The sequence below is a fragment of the Peromyscus eremicus genome, chromosome 20 (genome assembly GCF_949786415.1).
Source record: "Peromyscus eremicus chromosome 20, PerEre_H2_v1, whole genome shotgun sequence".
NCBI classification, from domain to species: Eukaryota; Metazoa; Chordata; class Mammalia; order Rodentia; family Cricetidae; genus Peromyscus; species Peromyscus eremicus.
Window position 1 is genome coordinate 34,693,199 of NC_081436.1, and position 17,152 is coordinate 34,710,350.

The window sequence follows — 17,152 nt, forward strand, 5'->3', positions numbered from 1 at the left end:
AATTAGGGCAGAGCCTTAAGCTCTCAGAGCCCACCTCCAGAGACATACTTCCTCCAGCAAGGAGGTGTCTCCTAAGCTTCCCCCAAACAGTGCCGCCAATTAGGGACCAAATGTTCAAAGCCAGAGCCTATAGAGAACATTGTCGTTCGAACCACCACACCAACTGTGTTCAGAAGAGTACTACAGGGTTCCAGGGGACAGGGATGACAGTGTGACACTGAAGGGCTGGCTTAGGAACCAACTCAGCCCTTCCTAGCCTTGACACAGAGCAAGCTCCTTTTGTCGAGGGCTTTTACGTCATTGCATAGTAGGATATACGATGTTAAATGGGGCTGATTGTTCCCACCAGCTCCATGTGGTTTGGGAAGAGCCCAACTTCCTCCTCTATGAAGCAGGGTTCCAAGAACCTACTAAGAGACTTGCTGCCTGCTTGAACGTCACATGCTAGCGACGTTTCTCATCGCCGTGACAAAGTGCCTAACGAAAGCAATTTAAGGAAGGAAGGCAGGTGTATTAGCTCCTTTTTGTCACCGTCAAGTACCGTGACCAAAAGCAACTGATTCAAGAGTTTATTTTGGCTTGTCATTCCAAACGGAAAGCCCATAATGGCTGCGGAGATATGGAGCAGGAAGTTGAGAAATCACATCTTTATCCAGTGCAAGGAGAGAGAGAGCTAGGGGTGGAGTGAGGCCGTAAACTCTTAAAACCCGCCCTCTGTGGTGATGTACTTCCTCCAGCTAGTTTCCACCTTCCAAAGGTTCCATATCCTCCCCCAAACGATGCCACCAACCAGGGACCAAGTGTTCAACTATGTAAGCCTCTGAGGGACGGTTCTCATTCAAACCGTCACATTCCACACCCTGACTCTCACAGGCTCATGGCCATCTCATAATGCAAAATGCGTTTAGTTTAACTTTAAAAGTCCCCGCAGTCTTTCAACCGTTTTAACACTGGTCTGTGGTTCAAAGTGTCTTCTGAAACTCAAGGCAATCCCTTAACTGTCACCCCCTGAAAAATGAAAAAGCAAATTATATACTTCCAACATATAATTGCACAGAATATGCGTACTATTCCAAAGGTGGGGGGCGTGGATAGAGGCACAGAGAGGAAGTACTGGACTAAAATAAGACCAAAACCAGGAAGGGTAAACACCCCAGATCCTGTAGCTCAATGCCTGGTATACGGGAATTTAGTTCCAAAAGAGTTAGATGGCTCAGCCTGCACCCTTCACATTTGCTATCTGCAACATGGACCTTGCTCTGACTGGTTCCATTCTCTCTCTGTATGAAACTCCTTGACAGACGTTTCACAGCTTTGGCATTTCCAGTATCTTGAGGTCTCCACAACAACTCAGGCTTTACTTTTATAGGGTCCCACAATGGCCTCCTAGGGCTTGCCTGCCTCTCGGGGCTGTCCTCTGATTGTAGAACCCCACTCCCGTTACCAGTTTCTGAATGAGTTACTTTGGGTTGATGTAATAAAACACCACAACCAAAGTGACTTACAGAAAAAAAAGGGTGTATTTCATTTATGGTTCCGGGGAGTGGCGGGGGGATCCATAATGTCAAGGAGAGGCATGGCAGCAGATGGCCACATCAGAAATCTGAGGGGTCCCGTCTTTGTATAACAGCCTGCAGGAAGCACAGAGTGAACTGGGAGTAGAGAGGATAAACTCTCAACAGTCCAGCTACCTACCGATGGACTTTCTCCAGCAAGCGTCAGCCTCCGGAAGGTTCCATAATCTCTCCAAACAGTGACACCAACGGCAAACCAAGTATTCAAATACATGAATTGTTTTTCATTCAAGCCATCATTAAAAGGTTTGTTTTGGCTCACAGTTGGAGGGGGCAGATCATCTCGGCAGGGGTGGTGCAGTGAAAGGATCGTGAGTGGTGGAGCACATGGCTCCCACAGTCAGGAAACAGAGTAGTGAATGCTGGCGCTCAGCAGACTTTCACCTTATTAGGTCCAGTATGGCGTCACCTATATTCAGTGTAGGTCTTCCCAATTCAGTTAAGCCTTTCGAGAAAAATTCTTTCATAATAATCCTCTTTTTTAAAAAAAGATTCACTTTTATTTTTATTTTGTGTGTGTGTGCGTGTGTGTGTGTGTGTGTGTGTGTGTGTGTGTGTGTGTGTGTGCATGTGTACCCATACAGATGCCTGTAGAGGTCAGAAATCAGCATCAGATCTCTCAGAACTGGAGTTGCATACAGGCAGGTTTGTGCTGTCCAGTATGGGATCTGGGATCCGAACCCCGATCCTCTGCATGAGCAGCAAGTGCTTTTAACCTCTGAGCCACCTTGCCACCTCCTTCCACCCCTGTAAGATTTATTTTACTTCCATGGTAAATCCTAAACCCAGTCTACTTGATAATGAAAATATACACAGGGTGTAATATACACAAAGTCTGTTAGGTGGTCGGTCTGTCTGGGATGGGCAGACCGAGTAGAGGTAAAATGGGAAGTCAGATGGGCTGCCAGGAAAGGAATAAATAGGGACATAACCCCTGGCTGCCAGGTTTGGTTTGGGATGTTCTAGGGAGCTGTCTATAAGGTAAGCACCGAGGAATCGAGGTGAGGGCATGGACCAGTCGTTTGCAAAGTTGAGGGAAGGGTGGGCCTCAGGTATTTAGGGAACCTGCTCTGTTTGGGACCCTGAGACCAGGAAGCCAACACAAAACACAAGTCTACCTTCAGCCTTTAGGTAGGGAAGGTCCCCCCAGTCCTATCCAAAGCCACCTGCAGCCTCCGCCACTAAGGTTGGGCAGAAGAAAGTCCTGTCTCTCTCTTCTGTCTACCCAGGCATCATTGACAGACTGCCTGCAGAGCTCTCTGGGCAAGAAAAGCTCAAAAATTAGATTTTTTTTTTTTAGTTCCAGGCCCTCCATCACTGGAGATGGAGGTTAGTGTGGAATATGGAGCCCCTGGCCATCCCCATACTTTGACTTAACTACAGGAGCCTAGAATTTTTCTGGAAGATTTGTGAACATCTCCACTCTCCCAAGTTCCCCAGGAAGTGGTAGGTGGGGGACATCTTCAGGAGGAAGTTAGTCACCTAGCATCAGTAGCAAGAAGCCTTGAGTTGTCCTCAGCGGCAGGCTATGGGTGGTGCAGGAGCTGAGGTAGGCTATGGGTGGTGCAGGAGCTGGGGCAGGCCACATTTCCCTCCACAGCTGGGCTCCAGGCGGCAGCCTCCAGCTCTGACTCACTGAGCCATGGGTTTTCCAAATGAGGTATTAAAGCAGAAGTAAGACACACCCCTGCCTGAGAACACAGCAACCTCAGCTTTTGCTCAGGGGACACTATTTCCAGGGCCAGCATCTTCTTCCTGGAACTTCTTACTTAGCACAGAGTAGAGGTGCCAGACACAGGGAAGGAAAGGGGCGTGGTGTCTAGACGTTTCATTCTCAAATCTGAGAAACTGGTAATAAGGACCCAGGTTCAGGTAATGGTTCATTTCCTAGTGTGTAAACTCAGTCAGGGGCTTTCCCACTGAGTCTCAATCCCATTATCTATGCATTGGTGGAGCTAACTTGTTTTAGTGCATGTTAGATGCCAGGAAACTCTGCTCTGAATTTCTATAGGCCCTTAGAAAACACCACACACACACACACACACACACACACACACACACACACACACAGAGAGAGAGAGAGAGAGAGAGAGAGAGAGAGAGAGAGACAGAGATAGAGACAGAGACAGACAGACAGAGAGAGAGACAGAGACAGAGACAGACAGAGAAAGACAGAGAGACAGACAGAGAGAAACTGAAAGATATGTGATCACTCTGTCTTAAAGAGCAGACCTGGGTCCAGAGCAGTAGACTGACTTACCCAGGGTCTCTCGGCAAGGAAAGAAAGGCTCAACACTCACACCCAGGTCTAGCCACCCACAAAGGCTATACTCTAGTTATAGTCCAGTACACAGGGCTGCTCAGAGCTCTAACAGGTGGCAGCTGGGATCCTAAATTGCAAAGCACCAAGAACAGGTTGCAAAGCACCAAGAACAGGCTGGCCCCATCCAGCACTGCTGCCCAGAGCTATCAGGGTGATGGCCTCTGATTCAGGAGGTGTCACAGGCTCCAAGGGGCAGTCCATCTGTACTCCCAAGCATGAGGGAAAGGAATCTGGAGGGAGAGGCCAGTGAGAAAGTGGGAGCAGAGCCACCATGAAAAAGCCCCCGGGGCAGTAGTTCTCAACCTTCCTAACACTGTGACCCTGTAGGTGACCCCCAACCGTAAAATAATTTTCGTCGCTACTTCGTAACTGTAATTTTGCTTTGTTAGGAATCATAATGTAAATAGTTTTGGAGATAGAGGTTTGTCAAGGGGTCGCGACCCACAGATGAGAACCACTGCCCTGGGGTGTCAAAACTAGCTACTAGCTCACTGAATCAGCCTGGGAGCTCACAGTGACCGTCCTCACAGGTTGACTGTTTGCTGTGTCCCACACACCATATATTAGGACCCCTTTCTCCCTGGACCCCAGGAAGCACCTGGAGGAGCTGAGGCACCTGAGGCAGGGGGTTACCCTGACTCGTATTCTTTGATGCCTGGTGTCACTGAGTCCTTTAAGTAACCTTGCTTGAGACAGTCCAAGTATCTAGTTGGGTTGTATCTTACACAGGAAGCATCTGGGATTCGAGGAAGAGAATCAGCCATGACTGGTGTAGTACACGTACTCGGTGCCCTGAGCTGGTCATCTTTGTGCCGGTCATTCTTTCCGTACAGGCCCGGAGGAGCACCGTTCTAGTCTCTGGATTCAGGGAGCAAGGGCCAGAGAGGGGACGGGCCCAGCCCACAGCACACAGGAACTGTGCTGTGCTCTCTATGACAGTTTTCACTCTGGTGCTGTTGGCCAGGCTCCACTCCATAGTAAGAATAGGTGGCACCCATGCTTTGTTGACACCCATGGGAGGCCTGCTCCTTTCTGAATGGAGACAGAAGAGGAGTGGATGGGGAGTGTAGAGGGGAGGCAGGGACGGGGGTGGGGGTGGGGAGCAGGAGGAGAAGAGGCAAGAGAAACCAGTCAGGATGTAAAATAAATGAAAAAATTTAATTAATAAAAAGTAAATAAAGACTAAGCGGCACCAAGTATCCACTGACCAGGGCAGGGCTGCTGAGCAGTTTAGTGAAGGCTCTTTCCTCTCTCTGGCATGCTAGAGGCCTTCCACTGGCCCAGGTCTTACTGGGCTTGCTGGTTCTGCCTCAGAAAGCCAGTGAGCCAGAACCCAAAGGCTTAGAGAGGGTCTGCCTTTCAGTGATGAGAAAGACAAGATTTAGCCATGAGTCAAGGTGGTTGTGAAAGAAATGTGTGACACAGAGATAATAAAAGAACTGTTCCTGGGCCTTTCTGGGCAGGACGGGGGCTCTTGAGGCCCCAGTTCTTCCTTTGCCCCTTCCTGCCCAGCCTCCTGCTCAGGTCTATAGAGAGCGGAGATACTCTGGAGCTCAGTGGGGCCTCTCGTGTCTGATCCATTCTCCCACCAAAGACCAGAGTGGCTGCAAAGTGGAGAACTCCAGCCAAGGCTTGAAAGGTGGAGATGCCTGAGGGATGGGAGATGATGGAGGGTGAAGATGGGAGATGAATGGACATGAAGCTAGCCGCCTCCTGCATGCCGTGGGTGCTGACTCCCGGGAGGTAGAGTCAAGAACAGCAAGGGGCCGAACGGAGACCTGATTGGAAGGACAGACAGATGGATTAAGTTCATCGGTCACTGAGTCAAACACTGAGAGGCTATGCCCATGGCAAACGAAACATCTGGGGGAGGGACTTAGGTTCTGAACCATTTTCCCTCACTGGAGGGAATCTGCTCATATGTGAATGACATAGTTTCAGAGTTTAAGAAGCAGAAAACAGTAATTGAGAGACTAAAAAGCTGAGCTTCGAGCTCCTGACATTGTATTAAGTCTTATTATTATTATTTTTTTATCTGATAGAATACCTGCCGGGGGGGGGGGGGGGTAGATGTATTGTCGTGGTGGGCAGAGCATGGCGGTCCAAGCCACTCATCTATAGCGGCAGGAGTGTTGGCATAGCAGTGGTATACTCTGGTGGATGTGGGGGGCAAAGTTCAGGCTAGAAGCAGGAAAAACAGGTGCTATCAAAGCCCACAGGAAGCCCCTGAGGCATGTGGAAAAGGTGTGGAGAGAGAAACAGTGCCATATCAAGGTCACCAAGTTCCATCTTCACTTCTCCCTCTTTTTCTCCACAGATGCTAATCAACCTCTGTACCTTCTCCGAGATGTCCTTTAAGTTCCCATCCCTGGTGACAGCCTGGGAAGCACAAAGCTCTCATTAAGGATTGTCTCAAACCGCACTTTCTGGAGGAGGGCGGCCAAGCAGCGGCCCCACATCCTGCACCGAGACCTTTCCTCAGGTCCTCCGGGGGTTCACGCAGGCTGAGGATTAAACCTTGATCCCTTTTGCGTGGGGGAGAACATTGCTCTTCCCAGGTTTCATTGACGTCATCGAGCCACATTTTCGACTTTGCTTGGGGTTGCAAAAGAGGTAGACCACGCTGTTTACCAAAAGGAAGACACTACAGCCGTGACTGCACCTCACGGACTACCCTCATGTGCCACACGGAGATATCCAGAGCACAGGCCTAGGCGTGTCTCCAACAGACTGAAGTTTTCCTTAGCTGCCTCGGAGGCCTCCCCTTCCTGCTACCTGCTCCTGTGTCTCTGGGATCTCCTCAGCTCCAGGCAGGGTCTCATCTCTGCCACCCTCCCAATAACACAGAAGGCCCAGCAAAGGGTGGAAGATTATGAACATGAGGAAGAGGACCCTCAAGTGGCTCACCTTCCTCCTGCTTCTCATCTTCCTCACATCCTTTGTCCTGAACTACTCAAGCACGGGACTGCACGCCGCCTGGTTCTCCAAGCAGATGGTCCTGGGGTTCTCAGACAACTTACGCAAGCTCATCAAGGCCCAGCCGTGCACCTGCACACACTGCATCAGCCAGGGCAAGGTCTCCTACTGGTTCGACCAGCGCTTCAACAAGACCATGCAGCCGCTGCTGACAGCCCACAATGCTCTGATGGACGAGGACACGTACCAGTGGTGGCTGGTGAGCAGAGTAGGGGCCGGGAGCAGGGGGAGGGGAGGTAAATGCTAGGTCTGGGGGACCCGCCAAGCATCTGGCAGCATTCAGAGTGTCGTTTTTTTTTTCAGGCATCCCTTCACTCAGTAACTGTTTATTGAGCAGCTATTATGTGTAAGCCAAAGAAAAACCCTACTTGCTTTTCCCTCCTGTGGCTCCCATAACAAATCGCCATGGACCTGGTGGGTTAAGATGTCGGAAGTGATCACATGGCACAGTCCTGGAGGCTAAGGGTCTTTGCCCCCCATGCCTTTCTCCTGCTTCTGCTGCTGCTGACCATTTGTGGTACCCAGACCCTGCTCCCAATATCCCATGATTTTCCTGTGTCTCTGGTGTCCTCTCCTGGAACAGGCATGTGGCGTTGGCTCTAGTGTGCCCCCTGATTCAGGCTGGCCATACCTGCCACCAGTAACATGACTAGATCCTAGCAGGTGATGTGAATGAGAAATGTAATAAATATCGCAGTCCTCCGTGTCTGGGGATTGGCCCTGACCCCTTCCCTCATACCTGAAGGTCAACTAAAGTCCTAGTCTCACACACAGTAGGTACCCAGGGAGTATCTGTAGAATGCGTGCATGAGCTTTCTTCCTGACTCCTGTCTTGGGATGGGGGTGGCTGTCACTAGCCACCTGTGCCTTCACAGTTAGTAGCTGGGTTTGGTGGCCAGGGAGCCAGCCTACCCAGCCAGAAGTGATGGAGCCAAGCTGACCACCCCCTCGGTTCTCTGCCCCAGAGGCTCCAGCGGGAGAGGAAACCTAACAACCTGAGTGACACTATCAAGGAACTGTTTCGTGTGGTGCCTGGGAATGTGGATCCTGCGCTGGACAAGAGGTTGGTGGGTTGCCGACGCTGTGCAGTCGTGGGGAACTCCGGGAACCTGAAGGACTCCTCGTATGGGCCCGACATTGACAGCCATGACTTTGTGGTGAGGTGAGCACTGGACCCTGAACCCAAGCTCGGGGAACCTCAGAGATGTGTGAAACACCTTGGCTCAGCTCAGAAGAACAAGATCCCAGGCCTGGGGTCCCAGTACTGATTGACCTCTGGGTCTCAGTTCCCCCATCTTTCCCTAGCAAGGTGACATGCAACAGCAAAGCCTTGGCTAAAGATTTTCAGTAGGCTGGTGAGTTACCTAAGGGCTATTGAGTGGGCAAAACTGACTTGTAGCCAGTGCTTCTGTGGCTCAAATCCACACGCAGCTTATAGTCTAGACCGTGAACCAGAAGCTTTTCATGTCAGCTTTGCTTCCTCTGTCCCCAAGTGGAATTGGCATCTCAGGAAAAAGCACCATGTCTCCCATGAGTTTTTCCTCATCCCTACTCAGAATTGTTCTGGAGCAGAGAGAATAATTAGAGATGGGACTCAGTATCCCCCAGACAGATATATATATAATGAGAGAGAGAGAGAGAGGGAGAGCAAGAGAGAGAGGGAGACAGGCAGACGGATAGATGGATGGATGGATGGATGGATGGATGGATGGATGGATGGATGGATGGATAAATGGTGCATCTAGAATCTAGAATGACCTTATTTCTGCATCCTTGACTTCATGCCCATAGGCCCCTTTCCTGGCTTTCACTGTACCTAGTATCAGTGGGAATGCACATGATGAGACACAAAGTTGGGTTCAGGGTCAGGCAGACCTGAGTTCAAAGCTGTAGCTTGGTAGACAGCTTGTCTGGGCTCTGGATCATTAAAAAGGTGCACCTAGTAGGTACAGTTACCCATGACGTGGGTGGTTGATTATTAGAGGGCAAGACCTACCACATTTGCTTTTATTAAAAAAAAAAAAAAAGCCTTGGCCTCTGTTTTGATGAACAAGGGATGGATCTTGGCTGTGTGCATGCTAGGCAAGCTGTCTTCTCCTGACTGAATTACCTCCTCCATGTCCCCCAAAACTGAGTTGCTCCGGCTGGCCTTGAACTTACTATCCTCTGGCTCTTGCCTCCCAAGTAGCTGGGATTTCAGACCTGCTCTACCAGGCTCGTCTGGCCTGTGTCTACAATGTCCCCATTGTTCACATGGAGAAACTAAGGCCTAGGGAACCAAGAAGCTCACCCATGGTTACCACATGGGTGACTCCATCTCCAGCACCCTTAACGTGTGCCCCTTTTCCTCTCCTCCCAGGATGAACAGGGCACCCACCGTGGGCTTTGAGGGGGATGTTGGGAGCAGGACCACCCACCATCTTGTATATCCTGAGAGCTTCCGGGAGCTGGGAGAGAATGTCAGCATGGTCCTGGTTCCCTTCAAGACCACCGACCTGCAGTGGGTGGTCAGTGCCACCACCACAGGCACCATAACTCAGTGAGTTTCTCTAGTGACTGCCCTGTGCCCATCTGTCTCCTGCCATGGCTCACCCCTGCTGGACTGTCCCTTGGGATTCCTCTCCTCCGAGCCTCCTGGTACATATGGGGCTGCTCCTGCCATCCATCTCCTTGGTTGATCCTGCCTGACTTGTCCAGCCTCGGTTCTGAGTGCCCCGGGTGGTGGTAGCTCCGCGTCCATCCTCAGTGCCGAGATCCCTTTACTACTAGACCGCAGCCGGCACAGAACAGGCAGGGGCTGCTGAGCACATACTTTGTGCCTCAGTCAACACTGGCTCTCCAAGAGTAAGCGCTGCCATCTGCTCCCCAGGCATGGCGCCTATCATTTGAAACTTGGCATCTCATTTGGTCCTCACAGCAGGGTTTCTCATTAGTTCTGGCCTCCAGGGAGCAACTACGGCTGGCCCAAACCACTTGCCCAACACTGAACTTGACCCAGAGCCCATGCAACCATCTGAGTCTAATTCCTCAGGCCCTGGCTTTTCTCGAAGGGGGAGTGGCTTCCATTTCCAGATGTCCGCATAACTCCTGGTCCTAGCCCAGGTCTCTCGGGAGTAGAGCCAGAGCCAAGAACTGCGGGTTCTAGGAACTCCATGCCTCCGGGGGACAGAGTGTAAGGAAAGGGCTCAGCAAGCGGTTGGGCCAGGCTGCCTGCTCAAGGTGCTCCCTGGTGCCCAGGCACATGGAGAGCCTGAACTGCGGGCGGTTATGTTCCATGTGGTAGTGGATTTTACACCTTGATGCTGTAGCTCGTGTCTGCCTGCATGAGCTGGAGGCAGCCATAGGTCACCCCTGTCAGTTCCCCAGCATCAGGCTGAGCCCCACTAATGGGCACAGATGTTCTGACTCTGGAAGATGGAGACAACTATCCCTAGGCCCCTGAAATCTGTGTGCTTGGAGCAAGTCCCCATTCTGTCCCAAGTCAGCCAGCGTCACCCCCTGGTGCCACTCTGGAGCTACTGCAGGAGCTGTGCTCCCACAGGAAGGTGGCTTCTGAGAACCTAAGCCTCCCTACCCTCATATGGCTATGTCACTCTCCAGAGATTCTGGTGCCCAGGTGCCCCCTCTCCACATTAAATCCCTTCTCTTTCCCGATCCACAGCACCTACGTCCCGGTGCCCCCGAAGATCAAAGTGAAACAGGAGAAGGTAAGTGGCAGCTTAGGACCCTCTAACTTTGCCAACTTCTTTTCCAAGATTTAGTGCTGTGGTGGCAGAACTGAGCTACACAGAGTGCCCGGGCCCTGGCTTGATGTGGTTGCTGGCGCCCGTGGAGCTTGACAGGTCCTCATAGTGGGTCTCCTCATAGTGGGCACGACCTGGGAACTTGCCACAGATGTGACTCTTCAGGAGTTACCCAAACCTACTACAGCCAACCCAGGGTAGCACTAGCCGTCCAGCTCTCACAAGCCCCTGGAGGGTAGGGGGAGTGTGGGCTGCAGTTTTTTTTAACTATTCCTGGGAGTTTCCCAAAGCTAGACTCACACACCTCTACCTTCCCACACCTCCATCTCCCACGCCTCCACACCTCCATCCTTCCCAGCGGACCCCTATACTGCACTGGCCCAAACATGGGCCAAAGCAGGAACATGTGTGAAAAACCTACCACACTGGATCTTTGCGTACACTGTCATACTTCAGGAGGCTCAGAAAGGCCTGTACTATGCCCAGGGCCATAACCTAGATCATGATAGGACAAGCTGAAGTCCCCATGTGCCTGCAACAGGCTGCCCTTGGCCTGGAGCACCACAATCCCAGAAAGAAGCCATACAAATCTCTGTAGGGTGGGTCTCTTTCCTAAGACTGTAATGCCCTGAAGGAAAGCTGAGAAATGAAGAGCCCTCCAGAGACCTGTGAACCCATTCTTTCTCTAATGAATGGGATAAGGCTGCCTATACCCTTTACTGCTCCCAAAGTCCCCATCAGTGTCCCCAAGGCAGTCACAGGCAATGAGGCCAAGGCCATGCGTGGCACAGGGAGAACTTCATGGCTGTGTAACACTGAACATGTTGCTTAGCCTCTCTGTACCTTGGTGTCTTCATAACAGGGAAGGAAAGCCATGCATATAGTTTACCTTAGGTCAGAGATGCCAGGCAGTGCCAGGCAGAATAGGTGGCCCACAGGTATGTTTTTAATGTGTGGGACACTGTCATGAGCCCTCACACTGCTCCCTGGAGCACTTCTGGAGCCTTGGGTCACACTCCCTGCCCCCAGAGGATTTTTATTTCAATACCACTCACTGTCCCTTTCAAGGCTTCCCCCAGTGCTGTGAAGCTGTTGATGCTTCTTCTTCCCTGTAGCCCCATTGCTCTTCAGCCCTACCTGGTAACGATGCAGGATATCTCTAGTGTCCCCAGCACGAAGTCCATAAATACAAGGATGTTTGTCAGAGCTCTGCATGACCATGTCCTATGGCCGCAGCAGTATAGCACCCACTAGATGCTCTGTGTCTTTTGCTGGCTGTACTCACCCAGTCCATTCTCTCTGCAGATCCTGATCTACCACCCAGCCTTCATCAAGTATGTCTTTGACAGCTGGCTTCAGGGGCATGGGCGGTACCCATCAACCGGCATCCTCTCCGTCATCTTCTCCATTCATGTCTGTGATGAGGTATGCCAGCCTGTGTTCCTGCAGGCCACAGGGACAAGGGCTATCCCCCGCCCCTCCCCACCCTCGCCACTGCCAAGTTTCCATGGGAGTCCAGGGTAGGGGAGCGAGCAGAAGATAGTTTCCAACTACATCTATCCAAAGGGTTTCTGGCACCCATGTCAGCAGGTATGTGGAAGAGTGGCAGCCATATGATATCATTCTCAAGAGCAAGAATTCTGGAACATTTCAGTGAGGGTGGCTAGGCTCTGATTCAGCTCAGAATGAAGAAGCAGGCTCTAACCAGCTTAGACAGGGAGAGCTACAAAGGCCACAGTTACCACCCTCAGGTTGCTTATTAAAGCCACAGGAGACCTATATTTAATACTTGGGCCAAACCCTGACTCACTTCACCAGAATTTCTAGGAAGCTAACCAGGCATAAGGGGCTTCCACTTCGCACCAACTGGGAGAACCAGAGTGGGACCCTCAGAGACACTGCTCAGATCTCTGATCTCCTGTCCCACCCAAAGAGCCCTGCTCTGTTGTGCATACCCCTCTCTAGCTCCAATCTGTCTTCCACCCCACAGCTAGATGGTATGCCTTCCCTTAATGCTCCCCACTGGTCACCAACTACTCACTAGCTAAAACCCAACTCGGATGTCCCCACCTTGAAACGGCCTCCTATTACCTTGGGTCTACAGCCTTTCCACAGTGCCCTGGGAACCCTGAATTTAACACACACACACACACACACACACACACACACACACACACACACACACCCTCTCTAAGTGATATCCTGTCTATGACTGCCATAAGTTGTAAGGGTTGAGGCCTAATGGATATGTCCCTGATGTCCTCAGTACCTGCCAGGTAGCATCTAAAGAAAGTAGGCCTGCCTGCATTTGACGTGTCCAAAGATGTTAGGTGCAGACTAAGTAGCCACTGGTGTTGGTCATGTGTGTTTGGGCCCCAGCCTCAGATGCTGGCCTCAGAAGGAAGGAAGGGTTTGAAATCTGTCACCTACCTTCTGCGTTCATGCCTCTTGGCCTCCTTTCCAGATGGGAAAACGAGGTTCCAAAATGACGGGGTGTATCGAGAGTCAGCTTGGATGAGGGACAGTTTGCCTGCCTCCTAAGCCCCTCTCCTCACCTTCTCTCCAGGATCCCTGAGAGCTCCAGGGCAGGCCCAGTCCCCCTCAGGACTACCTACCTGAGGTCCCCCCAAGATGCCTTTGGGCTGGAGTTGGACTTGAGCCTTACTTAGCTTTGCTTTGGCTTTCTGAAGAAGGTTCCTCTGAACCATTAATGTTTACCATAACATTCCAGGGACAACCGCAGACTGCCTTTCCTGAATCCCGCACCCTGCCCCCATGCTGATGCAATCTGGGTCTCACCTTGCCTTCGCCCCACAGGTGGACTTGTATGGCTTTGGGGCAGACAGCAAAGGGAATTGGCACCATTACTGGGAAAACAACCCATCTGCGGGTGCATTCCGAAAGACGGGGGTGCATGATGCTGACTTCGAGTACAATGTCACAACCACCCTGGCAGCCATCCACAAAATTCGCATCTTCAAGGGGAGATGACGCTGCGACCCACTAAGGATGGACACACCACGTCTCACCTCTCAACTTGCAGCCCCAGCATTGCACTGGAGCCGTTCTGTTCTGGAAGCTTCCAGGGCTGAACTTGGGGTGTTCCCAGGCTTGCTGGCAGCCTCTTGCACCCTCATTTTGGTAGCATCTATTTAGCAATGTTGTCCAACTCTCCCAGGGTACAGAGCAAGTCTCAGGCCTGTCTAAAGTGGGAGCGCTTCCTCAACTGCTGTCTCCTAGCTGGAGGAAGGTGGGAAGATACTGGGAACAGTCTAACATCCACATAATGACAGTATTTTGACTTCTGGGGTGGGGGGTGGGGAAAATTAAATCCTGAAGATTCCTATGTTCAAAAAAGTGGGCATTTCCTGGAAGTCATTTAGAGGCTGACACTGAACTGTGGGCCTCAAGCTCAACTCAGACTCTGGCTGGGATGTTTGTGACATCCAGAGCAGAGCCCCAGCTGGGCTCCACCAGCACTGGGACAAGATGCTGTTCTCCTTTGCATGAAGCCCGGCCTGTCACATGATATGACATCCCCATTGTCCCTTTCTTCCAAAAGCTCACTAATGATGGCTGGGCAAAGCTTCTGATTCCAGAGGTCTTCCGTAGAAACCTCGCCATGTGTTACTGGCGGGTGGGAAGCCCTCTTCACCATCCTGTGTGATTATCTTCCATGGTGATTCAGATGGCCGGAGCAGGTCTGACTACTTCCACGTGCCTTTGAACTTGAGGAAGAAATGCATGCATTGGCTGACGTGAAGCAAAATCCCCAACTGGAAAAGGGGGACCTCCACCAGCACCCCGCTTTGCTGCATAGCTGAGTCTCTTTCCAGATGATACTCTGCACCACTCAGAGTGTGCCAAGCATGGGATGGGTGCTCACTTCTATTCCCTCAGACTGTTGGGTTCAGGACCACTAACAACCAGCATCCTTCCCTGGGTCCTGAACACTGGGCTAAGTCCCTTGTAGCCACCTTCCTGGAGTCCTTGGGGTCCCAATGGGGACATCCTAGGACCACAGCTGAAATGCATGTACCTCTTCTCCTCACTCCTGTCTATTCTCCCCTTCTTCCTTCCCTCTACAGACTTCCTGTTATTTATTGATTTGTTAATTTAGCTGACCCCTGTGTACACTCTTTCCCATTGCTGCTCACAGTATTTTTCTTGCTTTGCCTGGCAAGTGGAAGCAGGAATAGAAAGGGAAGCCTCTGAGCATCCTGGATGTGTATGTTGAGACATCTGGACTCGGGGCTTGCTGGTGGCAGATCCTGTGACACTGATGATCCTTTGTACAATCCATGTCACCTCCTTTTCGGGTACAGCTGACTTGCCTTCTTCCTTACTGCAGAAGGGACTCCCTCAGGCTGGGACCTCCGGCCTCACTGATGACTCCTTAGTGAGGGAACTGAGACGAGGGTGAACAGGCACTGGGTGGTAAGTGTCACCTCCTTACAGATGTTCCATAAGAGAAACCTCTGTTTCTGTCGAAAGTATTCGCTAAAGACCACTGCAGCTTCATCAAGGCAGAATATGAGAGAGGTCTCTTGAGGCTTGGGAGATGTCCCCCTGCTCAGGTTCCCCTCTACAGTAAGAGCTCAGGGGCCTCAATCAGGGGCCACACACAGCTTTGGGCCATTCACAGGCATCACCAAAGAGCAGACACCAAGATTGCCGTTTTCCAGGAGTCTGTCCTGAGTGGCTTTGTTGTAGCTTTTGTTCAATTCTCCAAGACTCAGAATCCAGGCTCTTAATGGAAGAATATGATGTTCTGCTTTAAAGAAAAAAACCTTTCTGACTTAAGATCCTGGGCTGAAAAGGCTGAACACTTGTGAAGTCCTTGCTCTGGAGAGGCATCCTCAGAGGTCCAAGTGTGAGGAACTCAGCAGACTTTGTCTGTCCGTCAGTGGGTCAGTGCCTAGGACAAGTCAGAATGAGTGGACACTGGCATAGGGGTGACAGCTCAGGTGTACCTGGGTTCTACTGCGTGAGAGCAAGTGCCTGCCTTAAGAGTGTAGCCATTTCTAGCTGAGTGCCGCTCAGGAAGCTCTTCTAGTCTCCATCTGGCCCCTCCCACTCCCCTCCCCCTCCCCCCTCCTTTCCTCCTCCTCCTCCTCCTTTTTCTTCTTCTTCTTCTTCTTCTCCTCCTCCTCCTCCTCCTCCTTCTTTTTCTTCTTTTTCTCCTCCTCTCTCTCTCTCTCTCTCTCTCTCTCTCTCTCTCTCTCTCTCCCTCTCTCTGTCTCTCTCTCCCCCTCTCTCCCTCTCTCTCTCTCCCTCTTGTCCCTTCTCCAGCCAGGGAACCAGCATTTCTCTTTCCCATAACCCTCAGCCTTCCCCTGTGCTTTGCTCGCTGGCTTAGCAATGGGCTCTTAACTGAATGAAATACAGTCCATTGTGGCCAGAATTAAGTGCACCAATTAGTTTAAGGTAATTGTAGCTTTCCTTAAGGTTTGGGTGGCTGAGAACAGGAAGGGCCTTTCCCAAAGAGAGTGGGCTGGCTGCTGACCGCAGAGCTGGTCCTGGGCTGCAGTGCCTGAGCTGATCAGGACGCTGCTAAGTCCAGGGGACCATCTCAGCAGCACCCTAGACTACTAGCCTGCAGTGAACCAAGACACTGGTGTTTCTTGTGCTGGTGGCAGGCTTCCCCTGCCTGCCCTCAGCCCCTTGGGGAGAGAGAAGCAGATCTGTAGCCTTTAGTTCCCGGAAGAGACAAGCCAGAGAAGAAAATCCTTACAGTGATGCCTTAGGTTAGCTTTTAGGCATTGGATGTCATCCGATAAACTGTGTGGGTGGGCCTCTCGGAACAGACCCAAGAAAGTACAGGATAGACTAAGGAGGCTAGGGACTGGCTAGGGCCCTGAAGGTCTGGAGATTGCTTTGGGGCAAAGGGCATAGAGTACAGATGGTGCTGCAGTCTCCAGTGTGGCCACATGGGGCTGCTAACGGCCCATCTCACCTTCCGGGAATAGGGCCTCCCTGTCAAATATGGAAAGGACCTCAGTGGATAATTGAGAACCCAGAGGTTGGTTTTACCTGTGCCCTTCAAAGTAGCCCCAACATGCAGAGCGAGAGAGGCCCTGGGTGCCCACTCTTCTCCAGAGAATAGAGTGGCAGCTGCATGCCCTCAGGGAGCTGGCAGCTAAAGCCACGGCTTCCGTCCTTGTTACCTGAGGTGAGAAAGATGTGGCCTTGGCTGCTCGGTCACCATGGTCTGGCTAGTGAATTCTGAGATTACTCAGCTTTCTTCTTGTTTGTCATGCTTTCCTGTGCCCCGGGTGCTCCCCAATACCTGTAAGAAACACAGAGGGTGGGGAGAGATGGCAGAGACCGACAGAGCATCGTCTCATGCCTTCAGCCTCAGAATAGAGTAATGGCGTCGTGACCCAAACAGCATGTGGCCTCAGCCGGGCCCAGCCTCCAGCCTGCTTCCACTAAGGGAGGACCCCACCATCACCTCTCCAACCTCTCTGCTCCCTTAGCTTTTACCTCAGCTCCTCCTGCCCAGGGTCTGCCCCATGGCACCAGCTTTAACCCTT

The 17,152-nt window shown here is 51.6% G+C and overlaps 1 protein-coding gene across 1 annotated transcript; it reads left to right on the plus strand.

Moving 5' to 3' along the window:
* Window positions 1-6,217: 6,217 nt before the first annotated feature.
* St3gal1 (ST3 beta-galactoside alpha-2,3-sialyltransferase 1) lies at window positions 6,218-14,055 on the plus strand. The gene is made up of 6 exons (XM_059247185.1): window positions 6,218-7,072; window positions 7,839-8,035; window positions 9,233-9,412; window positions 10,535-10,580; window positions 11,922-12,041; window positions 13,434-14,055. The coding sequence occupies exons 1-6, from the start codon at window positions 6,770-6,772 to the stop codon at window positions 13,605-13,607; spliced, it is 1,020 nt and encodes a 339-aa protein (XP_059103168.1). The 5' UTR covers window positions 6,218-6,769; the 3' UTR covers window positions 13,608-14,055.
* The last annotated feature ends 3,097 nt before the right edge of the window (window positions 14,056-17,152 follow it).

Bases quoted from the DNA above. Each gene is read 5' to 3' on its own strand.
- St3gal1 (XM_059247185.1), top strand. From the start codon at position 6,770: ATGAACATGAGGAAGAGGACCCTCAAGTGGCTCACCTTCCTCCTGCTT. The intron at 9,413-10,534 runs GTGAGTTTCTCT...CCCGATCCACAG, and splicing joins ACCACAGGCACCATAACTCA to CACCTACGTCCCGGTGCCCC. The intron at 10,581-11,921 runs GTAAGTGGCAGC...TTCTCTCTGCAG, and splicing joins TCAAAGTGAAACAGGAGAAG to ATCCTGATCTACCACCCAGC.